Consider the following 20,299-nt stretch of genomic DNA (forward strand, 5'->3'; position numbering starts at 1 on the left):
ATAGCATTTGTAATGCAACATGTTTTGTATTTACGTGACTTAGATGTATTGATATTACAAATAACAATGGCTTTTAATTTTTAAAAATAATTAATACTTAAATAATTTATTTAATTTGTAATGGCAATAGTTTAAACTTTTGTAAATAATTTTGTGAAGATTATGTTAGTTTTTTATGGTGACGAAAATCCAAGAACAGAAGTGAAATATTAACATCTTTTTGCGATTTGTAATAAAGCATGAAAGCTTGAAAACAGGTTTGAAACATTGAAAGAACATATTTGAACCAGTGATGCTGTGGTTGCGCTGAGTGATGCTGTGGTTGCGCTGAGTGATGCTGTGGTTGCGCTGAGTGATGCTGTGGTGGTGCTGAGTGATGCTGTGGTTGCGCTGAGTGATGCTGTAGTTCCGCTGAGTGATGCTGTGGTTCCGCTTAGTGGTGTGTGCATCGGTGGAGCTTAGTCGGTGCATTGGTGGAGCTGTGTGGTGGGTGCATTGGTGGAGCTTAGTTGGAGCATTGGTGGAGCTGTGTGGTGGGTGCATCGGTGGAGCTGTGTGGTGGCTGCATCGGTGGAGCTGTGTGGTGGCTGCATCGGTGGAGCTGTCTGGTGGCTGCATCGGTGGAGCTGTCTGGTGGCTGCATCGGTGGAGCTGTGTGGTGGGTGCATCGGTGGAGCTGTGTGGTGGGTGCATCGGTGGAGCTGTGTGGTGGGTGCATCGGTGGAGCTGTGTGGTGAGTGCCTCGGTGGAGCTGTGTGGTGGGTGCCTCGGTGGAGCTGTGTGGTGGGTGCCTCGGTGGAGCTGTGTGGTGGGTGCCTCGGTGGAGCTGTGTGGTGACTACCTTGGTGGAGCTGTGTGGTGGGTGCCTCGGTGGAGCTGTGTGGTGGGTGCCTCGGTGGAGCTGTGTGGTGGGTGCCTCGGTGGAGCTGTATGGTGGGTGCATCGGTGGAGCTGTGTGGTGGGTGCATCGGTGGAGCTGTGTGGTGGGTGCATCGGTGGAGCTGTGTGGTGGGTGCATCGGTGGAGCTGTGTGGTGGGTGCCTCGGTGGAGCTGTGTGGTGGGTGCATCGGTGGAGCTGTGTGGTGGGTGCCTCGGTGGAGCTGTGTGGTGGGTGCCTCGGTGGAGCTGTGTGGTGGGTGCCTCGGTGGAGCTGTGTGGTGACTGCCTCGGTGGAGCTGTGTGGTGGGTGCCTCGGTGGAGCTGTGTGGTGGGTGCCTCGGTGGAGCTGTGTGGTGGGTGCATTGGTGGAGCTGTGTGGTGGGTGCATCGGTGGAACTGTGTGGTGGGTGCATCGGTGGAGCTGTGTGGTGGGTGCCTCTGTGGAGCTGTGTGGTGGGTGCATCGGTGGAGCTGTGTGGTGGGTGCATTGGTGGAGCTGTGTGGTGGGTGCCTCGGTGGAGCTGTGTGGTGGGTGCCTCAGTGGAGCTGTATGGTGGGTGCCTCGGTGGAGCTGTGTGGTGGGTGCATCGGTGGAGCTGTGTCGGTGGAGCTGTGTGGTGGTTGCATCAGTGGATGTGGGTGCATCGGTGGAGCTGTGTCGGTGGAGCTGTGTGGTGGGTGCATCAGTGGAGCTGTGTGGTGGGTGCATCAGTGGAGCTGTGTGGTGGGTGCATCGGTGGAGCTGGGTGGTAGGGGAACGGTGAATGATGGGACAGTGTCAATGAGTAGGCCCTGTCAAGCTGTCGAGAGACAATGAAGCAACGGCGACGATAGAGAGCAGAAGGCAGGCAGACGCCCGCTGAGAGAAGAGAAAGAGGACAGACAATGAGACAGCCAGGCACGAAAAGCAGAGAGCAAACAGAGAGACAGTCCTGGAGAGGAGGGGGCACTCAGATAGACTGTCACTGAGAGAAGAGAAAGAGAACAGACAAAGTGACAGTCAGACATGAATAGCAGAAGGCAAACAGAGACAGTCCTGGAGGAGAGGAGAGGGCATTCAGACAGACGGTCACTGAGGAAGAGGACAGGCAGAGAGACAGCCAGATATTAGGAGCAGATGGCAGACAGAGAGAATGCCCTTGAAAGCAGAGGACACTCAGACAGACGGCCACTGAGAGGACAGAGCAGGGAAAGAGACAGCCAGATATGAACATCAGAGGACAGACAGATATTGGAGAGCAGAGGGCACTGGGACAGGTGGTCACTGAGTGGAGAGAAAGGAGACAAAGAGACAGCCATACATGAAGAGCAGAGGGCAAACAGAGACAGCCCTGGAGAGCAGAAGGCAGTCAGACAGACTGTTATGAGAGGCGAGGAAGGGGACAAACAAAGAGACAGGTAGACACGAGGAGCAGAGCGAAGATAGAGAGACAGTACTGGAGAGTAGAGGGCACTCAGACAGACGGGCAATGAGTGAGAGTATAGGCAGAGAAAGTCAGAGATGAAGAGCAGAAGTCAGAAAGAGAGACAGCCCTGGAGAGCACAGGGCACTCAAACAGACAGTCACGGAGAGGAAGAGGACAGACAGAGAGAGGCAGCCCTGGTGAGCATAGGGCACTCAGATAGACGGGCACTGAGATCAGACAGAGACATAGGCATAACGAGCAGAGGGCCGGCAGAGAGACAGTCATGGAGAGCAGAGGAAAGTGGAAGAGTACACGCAGAGAGACACCAGACATGAAGACCAGAGTGCAGACAAAGACTTCTCTGGAGAGCCGAGGGGGGCAGGCAGCCTTGGAGTGCAGACCAAAGGGATGCAGATGGCCTTGACGCCGGCAGAAGAAAGAAAGGCAGCCACTGAAGGCAGCGGACGTGCGGTCTGTACGAGCAGCAGACATGGGGGATCTCTGAGGGGAAGACAGCAGACAATCCCTCAAATGAGATGACTGGCTGGTAGCCGGTCAGGGTGAGCGCAGGACAGCTGCACAGTCCTAGACAGCAGCGGACAGAGTGGCAATCACAGACAGACAGTCCTTAGAATAAATACTCTTATCCACTGAAGCAATAATAAACCTACAAGGAAAGACCAAAGGTCAGCTTAACAGCAGACACAGTGAGAGAGCTTAAAACATACGGACAGAACTGGCAGACCAAAAGACAGACTGAAGCACACACACACACATATAAACAGATACTTACAACTACTAATCAGAACACACCATGAAGTACAGCCAGAGGAAGAGATAATTAGACACGTAAAGAAACAGTGACGGGAGAGATTGCTTTAGATAGGCACAACAGATGTTGAAAAAAATAATTGATAGCAAAGCCTGGGATAAATACTGACACCAAAACGTGTTGAGAGAACTGAGGGACACCGGTATTAAAACGAGAAAGGCATTCAGGCAGGTACGCATTTAAGGCATACACTAACAAACCAAAGTAGATGCATGAAAGGAGACACGGCCGGCGGCCGTGAAACTGAAAGTACGGCCGGCCGGCCGTGAATAATTAGGGGATGAGCGCACGCTGAGAAGCTTGTGGGAGGGGGGCGAAGCTTGTGGGAGGGGGGCTGGGCTGCCTTTGATGTGATAATGCGAGGCAGGCAGGCAGGCGGCTGGTGGCATTGTGCACGCGCTTTTTAGGGCTTGCGCTTGCGCAATGACCTTAAAAAGCACATGCACTCTGTGGAATCGCCAGCGGAATCGTGCTTAGTTAAAGGCTGTTTAAGCCTCTATAGAGCTTGCCAGCTGTGCGCATGCGCACAGCAGGCGAGCCCTAAACAACAATACAATTAATAAATAATTAATTACGCTTTTTTAACCAGGTAACTTATAAAAGAAAACTTTTATTTGGAAAATGAAACAAAAGAGACAATTAAATCTAGACATCAGGAAGTGCAACATAACAAAAAACAATGGGGCATATTATCAAGGGATTTATCTCTGCTTTTTTGGCTTTAAAAGCCAAGAAAGCGGAGATAAAATTATCTCCCTATCAGCAACAGGGTGCTAACACGCAAATTCGCATGTTAGCACCCTTTTTCTCTACGCTTCCCCTTGCATCTCTAATAAGATGCAAAGGGGGCGTTACAGAGAAAAATAATAGGAGAAATGTTGTTAAGCGACATTTCTCCTATTATCAAGGAACTCGCTAACCCTGTTAGTTATAAAAAAGCAGCGCTAACCGCGGTTAGCGCTGCTTTTTTTACACCTGGCATTTTCCTGACTTAGCCTTGATATCCTATGGAAGGTGGATATCATGGCTCAGTTTGTGAGCCCCTATCATCAAGCTAACGCCAAACTTCGAGAGATTATCGTTGTTTTTCCAGCCATAATCTCTCATTTGGCAGTTAGCGTGAGGATTTTTATCACTTCTGAGATAAACGTTGCTAATAGCACGTTATCTCAGCGATAATTTCCGGCGATGCTTAGCGATAAAAAAAATCGTTGCAAAGCCTAGTTAGCGATAAATATTGCTACTCGTTAGTAATATGCCCCAATGTTAGTTTATGAGATGTGGGAGATTGGGACAAGGAAGCTTTATCTTCACTCTATTTCTGAAGGTCAAAAACCTTTGTTGAGCAAGCTTGTAATCTGGATTCAGGAAGGGTTCCATAAAGTCAAACACATCTATTGAGTAGTCCTACTGTAGCCTCGACCTTCTTGCTAAAAATGCCCAGTGGGATAGTCTTCAAAGAAGAATCTGTCAAGGTCTCTCCTTTTCGGAAAGGATTGGCACAATCTGCCAATCTGCCAAGGATTAGTTTTCCTAAACATTCAAACTTTTAGGAGAACATCCACAGCTTTATATCGTTGGTGTCAGAAGATCCAAATGTTCAGGATAGGAAACTGACACTGATACTTGTGCTAAAGTTGCAGTAGAGGTCCTCCCAACTCTAGCTCAGGATTACTGCAAAATGCTCAATTCCAAATTGCTCCAGGGATTTCTCTTCACCATGCTTGCTCTGACTACAATACCTTCAGAACTCATCAGGCACAGGGGAGACGTTTCACAGTAGATGGAAGGAGAAATGTCCAGTAGTAATGGGCCCACATATATGACAGCCCTTTTGAAGTGGCATACTGTGATATTTTGGATTATTAATTTTTGCTCAGGTACAACCAGGGCCGGACTGACCGTACAGTACAACCGGTATTTCCCCAGAAGGCTGGAAGGGTGGGGGCTGATTTTGCTGAGGTGGGTGCCGGTTTTGTCATTGGGTCCTGTTTTGCAATGGTGCTGTAATATAGGTCCCTAGTAACAAAAGCTGCAAGCAAGCGTTTCCACCCTCCCGGGACCAGGCAGGGGCTGCTACTAGAAAATTGCTGCGGCTGCTTTGGGTTCCCCGGCCGATCCTGGGTACAGCATAAAGCTATGCCCCATAGGATCATTTGAAAGAAAGCTCAGCAGCAACAGTTTCCACGTTTGTCCCACTTGGAGCTACAGGTCAAAGAAGAAGGCTCAAATGGGAACTCACACACAATGTTCTCAGCCTTTAGGGATACTTGCTAGCTATTGCATCTTGTGTTACTCTGCTAGAGGACATTGACCTCCATAAAAATGACCTTTGATCGCTGTATGATTACTTTTGTGCATTTGTGTATATTCGTTCACACCCATAGGCTCTATAATGGGCAGCATCAAAGCATCCCCAAATCCTGGTCAAGGGCAACCATTGCCTTGTATTGGTGCTTTGTAATTTCTAAAAATCATATCTCTGTTTCCTTTAACCTAATTCTACCCATTTTGGTGTCAATTATATTATTAAACAGTTCTCCTTTTAGCTAAACGTGCTTCCAAATGGTATTGCTCTTTCTTGACTTTAATGTTGTTTTTGTGCTCCCTAAATATCTAACACAGCACATTTGCCAGTGCTGCAAAGTCAGAGGTCAAATGTCAGGCTATGTCTTCTGAAAACTGCTGCTTATTCTGTTAACAAGGGATTGGTGTTTGCTTCTCGTCCTCTGACTGCAAAGTGAGAGGAGTTTTTAAAGTGAATTATCTGACAATTGTGCTGGAGTACAGGAAGTGTGAAAAGAAAGGCTGTATGATGCCCTTTTGTATGCACGCTGCAGTTAAGAAAGCATATAGTAAGCTGTAATTCTTAATTGTGCTGGGAACAGAGACTTGAAAAGGATCACAGCAAATCAAGACACTTTACTTGGTGATGCACAAATGATAACTATACACAGAAACCCAATTTCAACACATTATTATTTGAGTGCTGTTAGAAATGGGGATCTCTAGTTGGCAGTGGTAGGTGCCATTTTCCAAATAGTGACCCTTGCTTCTAGCCAGGGTAAGGGGGATAAACACTTTAGATAACCCCTGATCACCCCCTTGGTAGCTTGGCACAAGCAGACAGGCTTATCCCAAAGGCAATGTGTAAAGTATTTGTACCAACACTCACAGTAACACAGTGAAAACATCACAAATGGACACCACACCAGTTTAGAAAAATGAAATATCTTTATCTAAATTTAACAAGACCGAAACGACAAAAATCCAACATACACAGTTAAAAATATGACTTTCAAAAGGTTTCAGGAACTTGTACCATAGAAAACTATGGGAGCGTGACTTTTACACAAAGTACCTGTAGTTGCGCAAAATTCACAAGGCCAAACGGCCGCAAAGTGAAAAAGCGTTGAAAACAAAGAGATGCATCAGTTCCTGAGACCTTGGGAAGTCGATGCAACAGTTCTGCTGCACGCAGGAGAAGTGATGCATTGAATCCGGTCTGTAGGGGGAAGTTATGCGATGATTCTTCGTGAAAGTTCCAGTCCGCAGGTGATGCGTTGGGAAAACTTGCTGGACAGGTGCGATGAATGGAAATCCGAGAAGCGTTGGTAACCGATGTGGCGGTAGGAAGCGGCGCTGCCGCGGTTTTCTTCAGCCATGATCCCTCGATGCGTCGAATCTTGCAGTGGCGACATGCGCTGCATCGGTTTTCGCATTGACACGGTAATGCATGGAAATTCTCCTCCTGCCGTGAAGATGCATGGGGAAAATAGCCGGAAGAAGAGCGATGTGTCATTTTTGTAGTTCAAGTTCCTTCACTTTTCCAGCACCCAAACAGCAGCAACAACCTCCAGAGGTTCAATACTGGCACAGGCACCTCTTGGCAGGTCAGAACTCACAGCAGCAGAGTTCAGGAGAGCTGGGGGTGAAGTCTTTGTGTCCCTGAGACTTCAGAACAGGAGGCCAGCACACACAGGCCCTTGGAGATCTCTTTCAAGCAGGGGACACCTCACACAGCAAAGTCCTTCTCCTTACCTTGGCAGAAACAGGAAATGCAGGCTAACCCCACACAGCACACAGCAAAGGGGCAGTACTCCTCATCAGTCTCTCCAGCTCTTCTCCTTTGCAAAGGGTCCACTTGAATTCCAGGAATAATCTAAAGTTCAGGGGTTTTAGGTCTAATACTTATACCCCAAATTGTCTTTGCTCTCTTTGTGCAAGGATCTCTGAGCCCAGTCCAAACCAGGTCTGTCCTCTCTGGTGCAGCTGCCCGGCAGGAGGTGGAGACAGCATTGCGTAAGGCAGACAGGCCCTATTCAGGTGCAAGGGAAATCTCCTCTCACCACCCTAATGCAGACCGGGCCTATTCAGGTGCTAGTAAGTACTCCTCCCCTACTCTGAATGCAGCCAAGGTCGATTCAGCCCAGCCCTGACTCATTCAGTAAAGGCTGGACACACATCAGCACACCCCCAGGTAGCTGTCTGAGAGAATGCACCCCCCCAGCCCCTCACACTCCAAAACCAGACAGGCAATACACAAACAGGCAGAGACACACAGAATGGTTAAACAAGAAAATGCCTACTTTCTAAAAGTGGACTTTTCAAACACACAATTTAAAAACGATCTGTACTAAAAGATGCGTTATTAAATTTTGAGCTCAGAGTGCCTAAACTTTATTCCTCTATCTTGTCCCAATGGGAAGTTATATTTTAAAGATGTTATAAATAAACTCCCATTCTATCCTATGGGGCAAGATAGCCTTTCAATAGTGAAAAACGAAATTGGCAGTATTTCACTATCAGTACATGTCACACACACCAGTGCATGCCCTAACTTTAATGTACACTGCACCCTTTCCAGGGCGGTACCTTGGGCCTACCATAGGGGTGCCTTACATGTGAGAAAAGGGAAGGTTAGGGCCAGGTAAGTGGGTGCACTTGCGAAGTTGACATGGCAGTTAACAAACTGTGAGCATGCACTGCAGTGGCAGGCCTGAGACATCCTTTCAGGGCTACCATGTGGCACACTCAGCTCACTTTACTAGGGGCTTATCAGTAAATCAAATATGCCAATCATGGATAACAAATCATAATAACAATTTACACAGAGAGCATATTCACTTTAGCACTGCTTAGCAGTGGTAAAGTGCCCAGAGTCCTAAAGCCAACCACAACAGGTCAGGAAAAAATAGGAGGAAGAAGCAAAAGGTTTGGGGATAACCCTGCAAAACGGGTCATTTCCAGCAAGTGCTATATGCTATATAGTTTGATCATTAAAAGGAATTGCTTTGCAAAGTTAGTGGCTATTCCAATGGAAAATATGCTGTCCGTAAATGACAAAGCGCTACCACACAATGCTTTAGTTACTTTTGAAAATTGCCCTTCTTCATGATCATTAAAGGTAGATGGGTCACAAAAGTATGTTGTTCTAAAAAGTAGGTTGTGATTCCTAAAAGTTTGGGAACCACTGATCTAGCTCATTTTTCTGGGGAGAACCCTGCTACTTTGTGCCATAACTACCAGGCTTAAGCACAGATTCTTTCAGTAAGTTTGATATAGTGAGATCATGTGATATTACATTGATGTGCTCCCTCCTCAAAAATGAGTAATGTAAAAAAACACAAGTTTCATATCTTATCTCTATATTTCTGCAGGCCATATACAAATATCTCCGCTCCTGAAGCAGCATATACATTTTATCTGGGTGACCCAATTGTCCCCAAACGTGACTTGTATTTGTCTTTCACTTCACCCCCGTCATTGAGAACAGGCAAGTTTTGCTTCCATAAAGTGAAAAAAATATTTATATATGCTGGCCAAGGGCAATAGTACAGCCTGTCTCGTGGGTGAGGACTTATCCTCGCTTGTTTAGGTCTGTGACAAGGATGAACTGACAGGAGACAATGTCTGTGACTGAAGAGGGTCATTATGATTTTTGCGGTATGCCATATGTTTGAAGTAACCAAACTTCAGAAGGGTGTATAGTTAGGATGATCAAGAAATGTTCTGAGATGACATACTGCATAGGGCCTGGGTATTTGTCATCAAGGGATTTGTTGGTGAGGGGAGATCTATTTCAGGCAATGACAATGCTTGCTAACTCTGATTTCATATTAAGGGGTAGAATATATTTGTGAAGGCTGTGATTCAGGATAGAGTCTTGTTAATGGCATATGAATATTATCCTGAGAAGACAGAAGCAAAATAGAGGTCTGAGGATGGGTTCTGGTGGTACGCCATAGCACCAATATAGGATGTATTGCAATAATGTACTCTGTAATTCTGGAGGACAATAATATGACTAGAGCTGTGCTTTTAATGCCCATGAATGTTCCTCATGGTCAACATGAGAAGTTGGCTATTGATATTTAGGTGCAGTTTAACATTTCGCTGTTAATTCTATTCTATTATGCTTATCAACTAACAAAATGGTTTGTGGTGATGTTTGTAATGCACCCTCCAACTGTGTCCATTATTAAGTTGTTTTGGAAACTTGTAAGCTGCTAATTGTATCTTCCTAGTCTTGTTAGTAAAAAGTGGTGCAATTTACTTCGTTGATAATGTTTTTTTTTCCCTTTACCCCACCTCTTATATGAGTCAGAGGTAATGACCTCATTGAACATACAAATCATGTAGTGTTGTGGTTGTAAAGAATGACCCCATACTCAGTAATATGTGGACTCTTTTAGTTCTTGTTAAGGGGGTGAAAGATAGTTGTGTCCATCACAGATTTGTCTCTGGGGTAAGCATCATTATGCATTGATGTCAAATTATACCATGTAGGAAGTAGAGGACAGGGTCTGTGCTCATCATATGTCTTGCAGTGGGTAGCACAATGCCAGGAAATGGGGCCAAGTCTTCTGTGTTCTATATAGGTACTTCTGTAAAGGCTATGTTGGCTGATATGTTGAAGAGGCCCTACAGAGGTTTGGTCTTCCCAAGATTATTGGAATTGTTGGTAAAGGAATGATGAGACCGATGATGGTAGGTGGATACCAGAAAGTTGGTTATTAATATAAGAAGGGAGTACCCTGACAAACTAGATAATGACACCCTGGTTAGACTAAAACACAGTTATTAGAGAGTTTCTGTCTATACCCCTTTAGTTGTGGTACATGAAGCATGCAATTATCTGTGTTACGCAATCAGTACCAATAATTTTAAAGTCAATAAATCCACACAACAAAATTCTGAAACCCTATTTAAAAAAAATTACAGTAAAAGGACACCAAAACAAACAAAATGTGATCAGGGAAACTGAGATCATTTTTTTTAATTGTAAGCCAAAAGTGCCTTGAAAAAAGTAAAGTGCCCCTAAAAATATCAGTTTGTGGTTCAGCTGGAACTAGGTTTGATTTCAGGCTGCCTGTGAGAGAGCGAAGATTGAGTAAGGCAAACATGTCACACTGGTCCACATTTTCACTCTGGTACTTTTTTGTTCTCAAAGTCTTCCACAAGGGCAAGGTCCAAGGCTGAAGCCGATGAGGGCCAATACATCAGTATAGAACTCCAGCTAAAGAGCGGTGGCTTTGACACCAAAAGCTCTGAGTTGGTCAGAACTGGATCTCGTAGCCACTGAAGTAGATTCGCTGCTGGGATAGATTTGCTGCCTCACTCTTGTCCAAAGTTCAACTTCTGGATTTAGTCACTTTTTTGGTTCTATAAATCCATCAGTGGTGCAAGACTGAAAGATGAACCTGGGGAGGGATCCATTAAGCCAGATACCTTTCTGATGAGGGCACACTGAACTCAATTTCAATACAGCAAAAAAGCTCTGAGTTGTAAAAAACGTTTTTTTCTTTCCAACAAAGGCTCCCTGGGTAAGCCCCGGCACCTTGTCCAAGTCCTGTGGAGGAGGAAAATTACTCAGTTCCACGTTCCCCCAACTCCTAGGCAAGGTCTGCCATCAGGTCCTCTGTGCAGACTTTTAGGCACCAGGTTTCTCTCCAGCCAGGGTGCCTCTGTGGTCCATTTAACTCTCTTAGAGTCAGGAGTCAGTCTGATTTTTTTTCACTGGAGCACACGAACAGGAGACCAACCACTTGATCTTTGGTAAGCAGTTTCAATCCCTGTGTGCCAGCAGTTTTCAGACAGAGATGTTTTTTTCTTTAGGATGTTTTTTCCTAGGTCTGGGGAGGTTTCGAGGAGGTGGTGGTGAGGTGTCAGTCTTATCCTGTGCAATAGATATTATTGGAGAACTTCCTGCACCCAATCCTAGCTACTCTCTCATATTATTTAAGCCTCCTCTTTCAACAATTTCTCTATGGTTTACTGCAAAAATTCCCAGCAAATTAAATTCACGAAGGATCGCTAGCTCTCCCATACCATCCCATATCCTTTCCTCTTTCAGGGTCTAACCCGGGTTTCCCTCCTGTTGGGCTTAAGCCAGATAGTTTAGGATGGTTGTGGGAATGAGTGTCCCCTCTAACCACATTTGGCATCACCAAGTCACACGGAAAAGTGCTCAGGCAGTCCTTAGTAACTGTTTCTTGCCACCGTACAGATGGCTAATTCAAGTTAAAGTGGTAAATTGTTGAAAACACCCCAGTCTTCCAGGGTACAGTGCCAAGTCATTGTCCTTGGGGAGCAAGACTTTTAACACCCAGCCACAAATGTGTATTTAGCGTTTGGAATAGAGCTGATATACATACTTGATCAAACCCAGCCTTCTCATGGACTGTACAAATTAGACTTACATAACGTCACGTTTCAGCTAAAGCTATGGACAATCTACTTTTACTACTGAATTTAAACTTAGCAAAAATAACTTTGCAGATAAAATGATGAGGATTTTTATCCAATCTTGTACTATTCTTGGCCAAGTTAGCCTTTTCTACATAGTGATGTTATGTTTCATATAGGTACGCTAATATAGGCCCGGGTAACATTGTACCCTTTCATCTACATCACCTCAATCAATCAATCAATCAATCAAGGAATTTGTAGAGCGCGCTACATACCTGTGAGGGTTTCAAGGCACTGGGGTGGGGGGGAGGGGCCGCTACTGATCAAAGAGCCAGGTAATGAGAAGTCTTCTGAAGGTGAGCAGGTCCTGGGTCTGTCGTAGGTTGGTGGGGTGGGTGTTCCAGGTCTTGGCGGCGAGGTGGGAGAAGGATCTGCCGCCGACGTTTGTTTTCCGTATTCGTGGGACCATGGGGAGGGCGAGGCTGGCTGAGCGGACGCTGCGGGTGGGGGTGTAAAAGCTGAGTCGTCCATTAAGGTATGCTGGTCTGGTGTTGTGTAGGGCTTTGTGTGCGTGGATGAGGAGTTTGAAGGTTGTCCTCTTGTTGATGGGGAGCCAGTGAAGGTCTCTCAGGTGGGGGGTGATGTGGTTGCGTCGGGGGATGTCGAGGACCAGTTGTGCCGAGGCGTTCTGGCTGCGTTGCAGTCATCTCAGTAGCTTGGTTGTTGTTCTTGCTTAGCTAATGCAAACAGGCTAACATATTCGGTGGGGGTGCTCATAGTTAGTCTGCCACCAATCCTACAGCATATGTTATCCAAACACGCAGGTCCTGCATAAGTACTATAGGAACTTCACTACAGTGAAACAGCTTTAGGACCCTCAGTCATTGTAAGGGCATACTATTCCCAAAACATATTATGTCACATTTTACATTTTAGTCACCCAGCCCAGAGGACTAACAGGGCACACTTTTTAAATAATTTACTTAATATATACAAATTGGTCTTCTTACATGCGAAAGTCACTTTTCCCTGCCATTGGTGTAGACCCGCTAGAGCACAACAATAGAGATTTTTGTCATATATATGGGTGGTGCAAATACACCCAAAAGTCCACATATGACATTTAACCTCAGTGCCACTGCAGCAATTTCTGCATGTACAGTGGCCTTACTGGAATGTTAAATACACCAATGAGATGAAACAAATTCTATAGTAGTACCATTTTAGTCGCAGGTACATACATAGTGGCATTGGCACACAAAGTCCTAATACTAGCAACAAGCATTGGAAATACAAATAGGCCTAACTTTTAAAGTGCCTCATCAGTCAGTTCTAGGTTTAGGCATTAAATAGGTCATCATACATGACCTTTGTCACTCATGTTAGCACGCATGCCCATTCATCCACCCATTAACTAATTCTTTCGTTCATCCACTCACCAAACCACAATAAACTCACACTCAAACTTAATAAAATATGCAAGATAAATTAAAGAAAAAGGTAGAAAAAGAAAACGTGCTGCCAGGCGAACATGTCAGGCACATGCTCGGAGAGCAATTGGAATGAAACATAGCAGCAAGTGGTTGCCTTACAATGGTATTGTACATGATGTTTTATGGTTTTGAACTCTGAACAAAACCATTCCATGAAGGTGGCCTGATCGACAGGCTGGGGCATCACGGGATTCAGTCCACTGCAGATTAAATGCATGGCAAGCAACCATTCTGTTAGCACTCTCTGGGAGATGTAGTATAATCTAAAAATAAAGAAAATAAAAAGAGGTAAAAGAAACAAACAAGAGGAAAAAAGGAAGACTGTATGCCTAGTGCACATGTCCACGCACTGAAGCGCACTGATGTTGGTGGATGTGCATGTGATCAGAAAAATATCATCACTCACAGGCAGGGAAACTAGAATTATGTGATTTAGTGGCTGCATCATTTTCCACATAATTATGTAATTGGTGCATTTGACACATAATCCATCATCTCCTGCTGTACTTGTTCCAGCTCTGACAGGTCAAAGTTACTAGAAACGCAGTGACATGTTGATGCGGATATTACAACTTTGGTGTTACTCTATAATGTGTGATTTTCTACCCACTGGTGCCGTGGGTGAACTCGGTTCAATGCACTAGCGATGAATGTGAAAGACAAATTATTGCAGCCCTGCAAAACACTATTCAATGTGTAATTGACATAAAAGCATTGGTTTTGGGTTTTTAACAATCCCAAAAAAGGGATCTGGGGCACCTTTGAAACAGTAACAAACCTAATGTCATTGTTCACTGTATCACATACACTGTACTAAGAAGAATTAACACTTTTAAGTTAAAAGTATTTATTGCTATAGGAAAATGTTTTTTTCCAGTATATCTATAATACCTACACAGAATGCTATAAAAATAGCAAGAAGGCATGTTATAAATAATGAGAATACAACAAACATTTCTAGCACTGTAAATTGTCATTGAAATGACATCTAGAACCTGACCTCGTAATGTCTACTTCTTATGTGCTATACTAAGACAGGATTGAAGGGAGAGAACTTGCAGACTAGAGTTTCTTAGCAAGAAGAGACACACTGCATAAAGGCTGTCTTTGTCAGTGGAAGCTCAAAGCCAGTGTTCCTCATGAAAGGGAAATACACGCTATGGTAGAAGTCAGTCAGTCTTCCACCAAGACTCAGCTTTATGCGAGATGTAGCATCTGCAAAGTGTGTCGCAGTAGGTGAGGCGGTCTCTGGCAGCTCAAGCGATACTCAGGGTGAAGGACCTCTCTATAAAAGTGGTTGTCCCTATATACTAAAGTTTATCAGGAATTGGAATTTCTAATTTAAGTTCAAGAATATCTGACATAGATTATGTGCATCAAAGTATGTGTCCTGGATGTTTACTTATGAACATATAAGGTAAAATGATGTCAATTCAGTCTACACTATTTTGGTTATTTCTGTTTGCATTCTTAACCTTGACATTGGGAAAGTAAACACATGACCCAGACAACTGTTGCATTGATGGTTGTATCTGTGCCATCAACTGAATGGCTTGACACTTTCACAGTTCTTAGAAATATAAGGGCAGACAACATCTGTGTCTAAAAATAAGCATGACAATGATTCTGCATGAATGGGGAAGATGGTGACTTCCATTGTTTGAGAGGAAAAAATGGCGGCCTCCATTAGTCAAGATGGAGTCGAGTCCTATACAAGATGGAGTCAGATCTTAGGGGCTCTTCTTCAATGTGCTGCTGTGCAGTGGCAGCCCTTTGCAAATATTGACTGATTACCTTTCTGTTATTTATTGTTGTACTTGGGTGTCAAGCTGTACTATTGAGGTAAAACCTTCACCCAGATTATGTTAACACGAATAAAAAAAGATAAAATATGGAGCTAATATGCATAATTTACTTAACAATGCCATATCATTTGATTCTCGCTGCTGCATAATTTAGTCGCTCTGCTCATAGAGTAAGAAAGACAATGTTTGAAATGACTGACCCAGATAAATGGGGAGGGGGGTTACAAATGTTGATATACCATGGTATTTCCCATGGGAAACTTTGCTCTCTCTGATAAAGAAAAGAACTGCTTAATGGAATTAAACCAGATTTGTCAGAAAGTTTGAACTTTATTCAGAAAGTGTGTTTTATGTGATTTGGTGTGAATCGGTTCAGCAGTTACTGAGAAATTTGCATTTGAAGAGGTGCTTAAGATGTGCATGAAGGGGTTAAAAAGTTAAGTGTATTCTGGACATTTGTTCCAGCAGGAGTATGTCTGTACAGAAAATTTGAAAAAAATGCCTTATGAATGACTGAAGGAGGTTTTCTCCAATCCGCCATTTTGGTTCTGTGGGATCAGCCCCGTGTACAGGGGGAATAAGCAATCGGATCAGCTGGCCGTAACTTTGAAGAAAATGTATTTATTTTATTTATTTATAGAGTTTTATATAGTGCGAACAAGAACCTGAAGGATATTAGAGCGCTTAACAATAGGCAGGTCGAAAGGACAAGGGGGTAGTATAAACATCAATTGGGAAACAAACAAACAAAAAAAGGAAGATAATACAGTAAACAGGTGTACGCATGTGGAATAAAAAAAAAAAATAAAGCGAAAGAGAAGATCCATTATAGCTGGAGGTACCATGATGATAAAATGTTGCAGCTTCCATTATAGGACTCTGGCACTTGGTCCCCATGTCCTGAACGCTTTTTAGAAAGGGCATAAGGGGAGAGGGACGCCCTGATACTTATGGGAGAGACCCAGAATGATAAAATAAAATGAAAAATTGGGCCACATACCTTGGTGCTCGCACAGACCCAGCATGGAACTCCAGTGAGAAGCCACACTGCTACTGCCAATGTACAAGCTTCCACCCTATAGTACAGAAACACCATGCAAGCTTCCTCTGGGAAGCTTGCACTGCACTGTGGTACTATGGGTGGATGCTTGTGTTATGGTTACTGTAGGAGTAGTGTGGTCCCCCAAAACAAATTTTAAACAAGGAGAAATAAATGCAGGTAGGACACTTGTCGTGGGAGGCCATGCCCTATGGCCAACGCTTCCTGCACATGGCTGGTGGCAGTGAGAGACACCTGTGGCGTGATTGGATGGCCGCAGCAAGGTTGGATATAGGGACTGGCTGGAGGCAAGGCTTTGCAGCCCACACAACAGCAGAAGATTGGACGGCTGTAGCATTGTTGAGTGCTAGAACCCAGGACCTTTGGCCAATCAGCTGCTACTCATGGCCGAAGGCCATGTGCACAGGGGTGTTGGACAGCCGGGATGTGTAAGGTGCATTGCCTGGCCTCTGGCCAGGTCATATGGCCAACCGTACTCTGCACATGGCAGAAGGCTGTGTACAGTGTGGCGATAGCCAGCCATGGTGAGATTGGAAATAGGGCCTGAAGCCAGCCCTGCAGCCAACCCCCTGTTCTGCAGTACCGGGGACATTAGATAATTGATTAAGTTTTGTATTTTGTACTTTTTGCCACTGTTGTATGTCCAATACATATTGACATACCTTGCAGTTGTCACATTTGTAAAAACCCTCATGTCTAGTTTTTATCCAGAGAATTTGCTTTGGATTAGCAAGTGGTTGGAAAAATCCATAGCATAGTTTGTCGCTCAAGGTAGTGCTGCTTCTGTAGGCTACACTAGGTTTACTCTGTATGGTGTTTGACTATATATATATCTGGTCACAGAACTGCACACTGTCTTTTGAGGAGTCTTCGATGACATCTGGTCACAGTATTATATTACTGTTTCCGTCTGCAAACCATCGGCACTCTAAATACAGCTACATCACCTAAAGGCACTGAACTTATTTGAAAACAAGGGTCTATTGAGGACTTGAAATATAGACTAAACGTATGCTCCATGTGGACTTTTAATGAATTACTAAGGTGTGCTCTGAGCCCTCTTATAATTACATTGCGTGCGGCATCTGTCTACCCTCTGATTCGTACCCCATATGTAGCTGGAGTATGGCCTTACGTAGTAACAATTCACTTATGGTTCTTCATTATTTCATTTTGTGTTCTCTTTAGCAGTGCCTTACATTCCATTGGATGTGCAGTCAAAATAACCCACTTCTAACAAATGTAAAGTTGTGAAATGGTCCTATAGGGTTTCTGTATTTGAAGTAATTCAACATGCTACACCTGTGGCCAAATTTCTATCACAAATCACCTGCTAATGTACAGAACTTTTGACCACAAACCGGATGCACAGCACATCTGTCAAATCACCCACATTTGGACGATGTTACCCTCTATTATAAATATTCAATATATTATGCATGTTGTTTTTATTACAATATCCTGACTTACAAGTAAGCATGTCAGACCTTTCCTAAAGATTCTAGCAAGAATGATTACACCCCTAGTATTTGCACAGAGGGATAATCAACACCAAAGTATTTGTCTACAAAGGTAATCAGTGAAATTTCATGTAATAAAAAACATGTCTGCAGGCTTAATATGGTACAATACCAACACACCCTTAAATACTTATTGGTTTTAAAATATGTGCTTCATAATAAATAAATAGGGCCTATTTCCACTGTTGTAACTGTTATAAAAACAGATCAAAACTATGGCCTCCTACATACAGTTTTCCAGTGAACAAAATATTTTAGGTCAAAAAGGCCTAAAATCTTTATCATCTGCTTGTCACCATAACCAACTCAGACCTACTCTTTTCGGTATAGGCTTTCCACAAGGTAAAGATCTGGTACACAATACTAAAATTACAAATATTTACAAAATTACAGTTGTCAAAATTATATAAAATCTCTATAAAGAGGGCATAAAAAGGAGTATAACATTCTACATTTTCTGTCCCCAGGGTTTATTTGAGTGGGTCACCAACACCAAAACCCTTGCCTACGACGATCATCTGTGAGATTCCATTTAACAAAATACCTGCCTACAGGCTTTGACCACAGTGTAAAAACATCCACAATTAAGGGGATTTTGCCTTTAATACAGGCCATTAATAGCCTGGCTCAAGCAGCTGGATAAATAAAATATCTCAGCTGTTTGAAGGGTAGGCACTCATTCTGTGGAAGCACACAGCTTTTAAGAAATCAAAAGCTATATTCAGGTGAACGAGCATCTGGTCAGAGCTACATCCCCTCTCTGTAGGTCTCCTGAAGGCTAATTTTGTGATCACATAAGGTCTAGCGACAGCTGCACTATTAACCCAGACTTAAAATTAGTGTGCAGAAAACCTGGGGACCACACAGAAAAGGTGGCTTTGTTATAGTTGTGAAACAGGGGCTGACTGCTTAAGTTAAATAGATAAGTTACAGAAGAGTCCTGTCATTAGTGACGAGTGTGTTGGCGTGTATGGAATGTAGTGAATCGAAATGTGACAGCTCTGACAAAGGCGTGAGTGATTGTTCTAGGACTCTGAAATCTGATTACAGTATTGAAGTGGTATTGGCTGAAGGACATGATTGTTCAGAGAGTGAGAGAATGTTGAGTCCTATCCCAATGGCTTGGTAGACCGCACAGTCTTATGTATTATTCATTGTCACAACCTGTTGTCTGCAACTGTTGGTGCAGGGAGGCAACTGGTGCTAGGAGAGGGTTGCAAGTGTACATGCTGCTGTGGGCACCTAAAGATAAATCACTTTGCCACTTACTTGCTCTTGTGACACCACTCTCTTCATTTTAGCAAATCTCTAGATCAAAATATAATTTAATAGATAACCTTTCAAGTGTTTTGAAGAAGAAAAAAAACAGCTTACGGAAGAATAAAATACACTGGGTGTTAGTGGTGCAGGAGTTTTGTATTGACCAGTTGACTGCTATTCCCTTCATTCTCTTTATTATCTGGTGTGTTCCTTTGCGTTTTATTGCAGACTCAGGTAGTGGAATAGCACATTTCTGCTCATAAAAGAATCTGTGTCATGCTCTACAAATCTAGTTTCCACCTATCATTATGATGCAATTCAATTAGTTGTGGACCATCAACATATTTTTACTTTTGATAGACGTAATATTTAGCTCTTTTTGGCAAACTGTTGCAAAACAATTCAAATATATCCCACACAAATTTACGAAAGAAGACAGGGGGAGGAACTTTTGAAGACAGCTGTACAAGGCAGCCCCATTTCTACTAAAATAGAATGCACAGTTCATTTTGAAGGAATCACACACATTTTGTTTAAAGTTGGGGTGTCTTACAATCAGCTGTGATTTCGTAGGGGGAGTTAAGGCGCGCATCTCCGCACGGTGACGTGCTCACGTACAGATGGAATAAGACGTTCTCCTTCAGCCTGTAGCTCCCTTCTTTTAAACGGACAAAGATGGACCTCTCCCAGTCTTCCTGCCACTTGCTGCAACATAAAGAGATTACAGAGCTTAATATTTTTAAATCACAATGCAACATGACAATATTTTATGCTTTAGAAGTGAAATTTGGTCAAAAAACGCAGAATCGACTCTGGTGTGCACAAAGTACAGCCCTTTGTCCTAGATTTACATGTTCCCATAAAATGTTTGCGGATGGCTGCCATGTTGAAGAAAAAGTTCCTGTCACCATTTCATTTGTATCTTATATACATACATAAGATGGCAAAAATCACCTTGGTAAATTGACCAGTTTTGTCTTTTGGATGTTTGCAATCCGAACATTCCATACCTGCACTCGAAGCACCATGCATAAAATTTGAAACGTGGCTCCCCATGTTCCATAATAGGAAGCAACGTGTCACACATGACTTTGAGCCTTGTGCCAGCACGGATTGGTTGCATGCGTCAAAAACATCTCTATCTGCTCATACGTGAGATCAGAGAGGCAGCTGCTTAGTCTTTTTGGCAAGACAGGTTTGTCTCCATTTGCCTTACAGTTAATATCCTGTGGGATTTCCCTAAACTCCCTCCAAAATGTTTCTCCCAGCGGTGAAACAGAGACAACGGTTTGACCTGCTGCTCTGTGTCACTTCTGCCCCCTATCCAGCGCATCCGTCAGCTTGGAGAGTTC

General features: G+C 43.9%; 1 protein-coding gene across 1 annotated transcript in view; it reads right to left on the reverse strand.

The window, feature by feature from the left end:
* The window catches only part of ADARB2 (adenosine deaminase RNA specific B2 (inactive)), a 529,461-nt gene that overhangs the window by 200,829 nt on the left and 308,333 nt on the right, over positions 1 to 20,299 (reverse strand). The window contains exon 6 of the mRNA XM_086939814.1: positions 19,501 to 19,652. Within this exon, the coding sequence (XP_086795940.1) occupies positions 19,501 to 19,652 (152 nt within the window). The remainder of the gene's footprint in view (positions 1 to 19,500; positions 19,653 to 20,299) is intronic.

This window comes from Lissotriton vulgaris, chromosome 10 (genome assembly GCF_964263255.1).
Source record: "Lissotriton vulgaris chromosome 10, aLisVul1.2, whole genome shotgun sequence".
Taxonomy (NCBI): Eukaryota; Metazoa; Chordata; class Amphibia; order Caudata; family Salamandridae; genus Lissotriton; species Lissotriton vulgaris.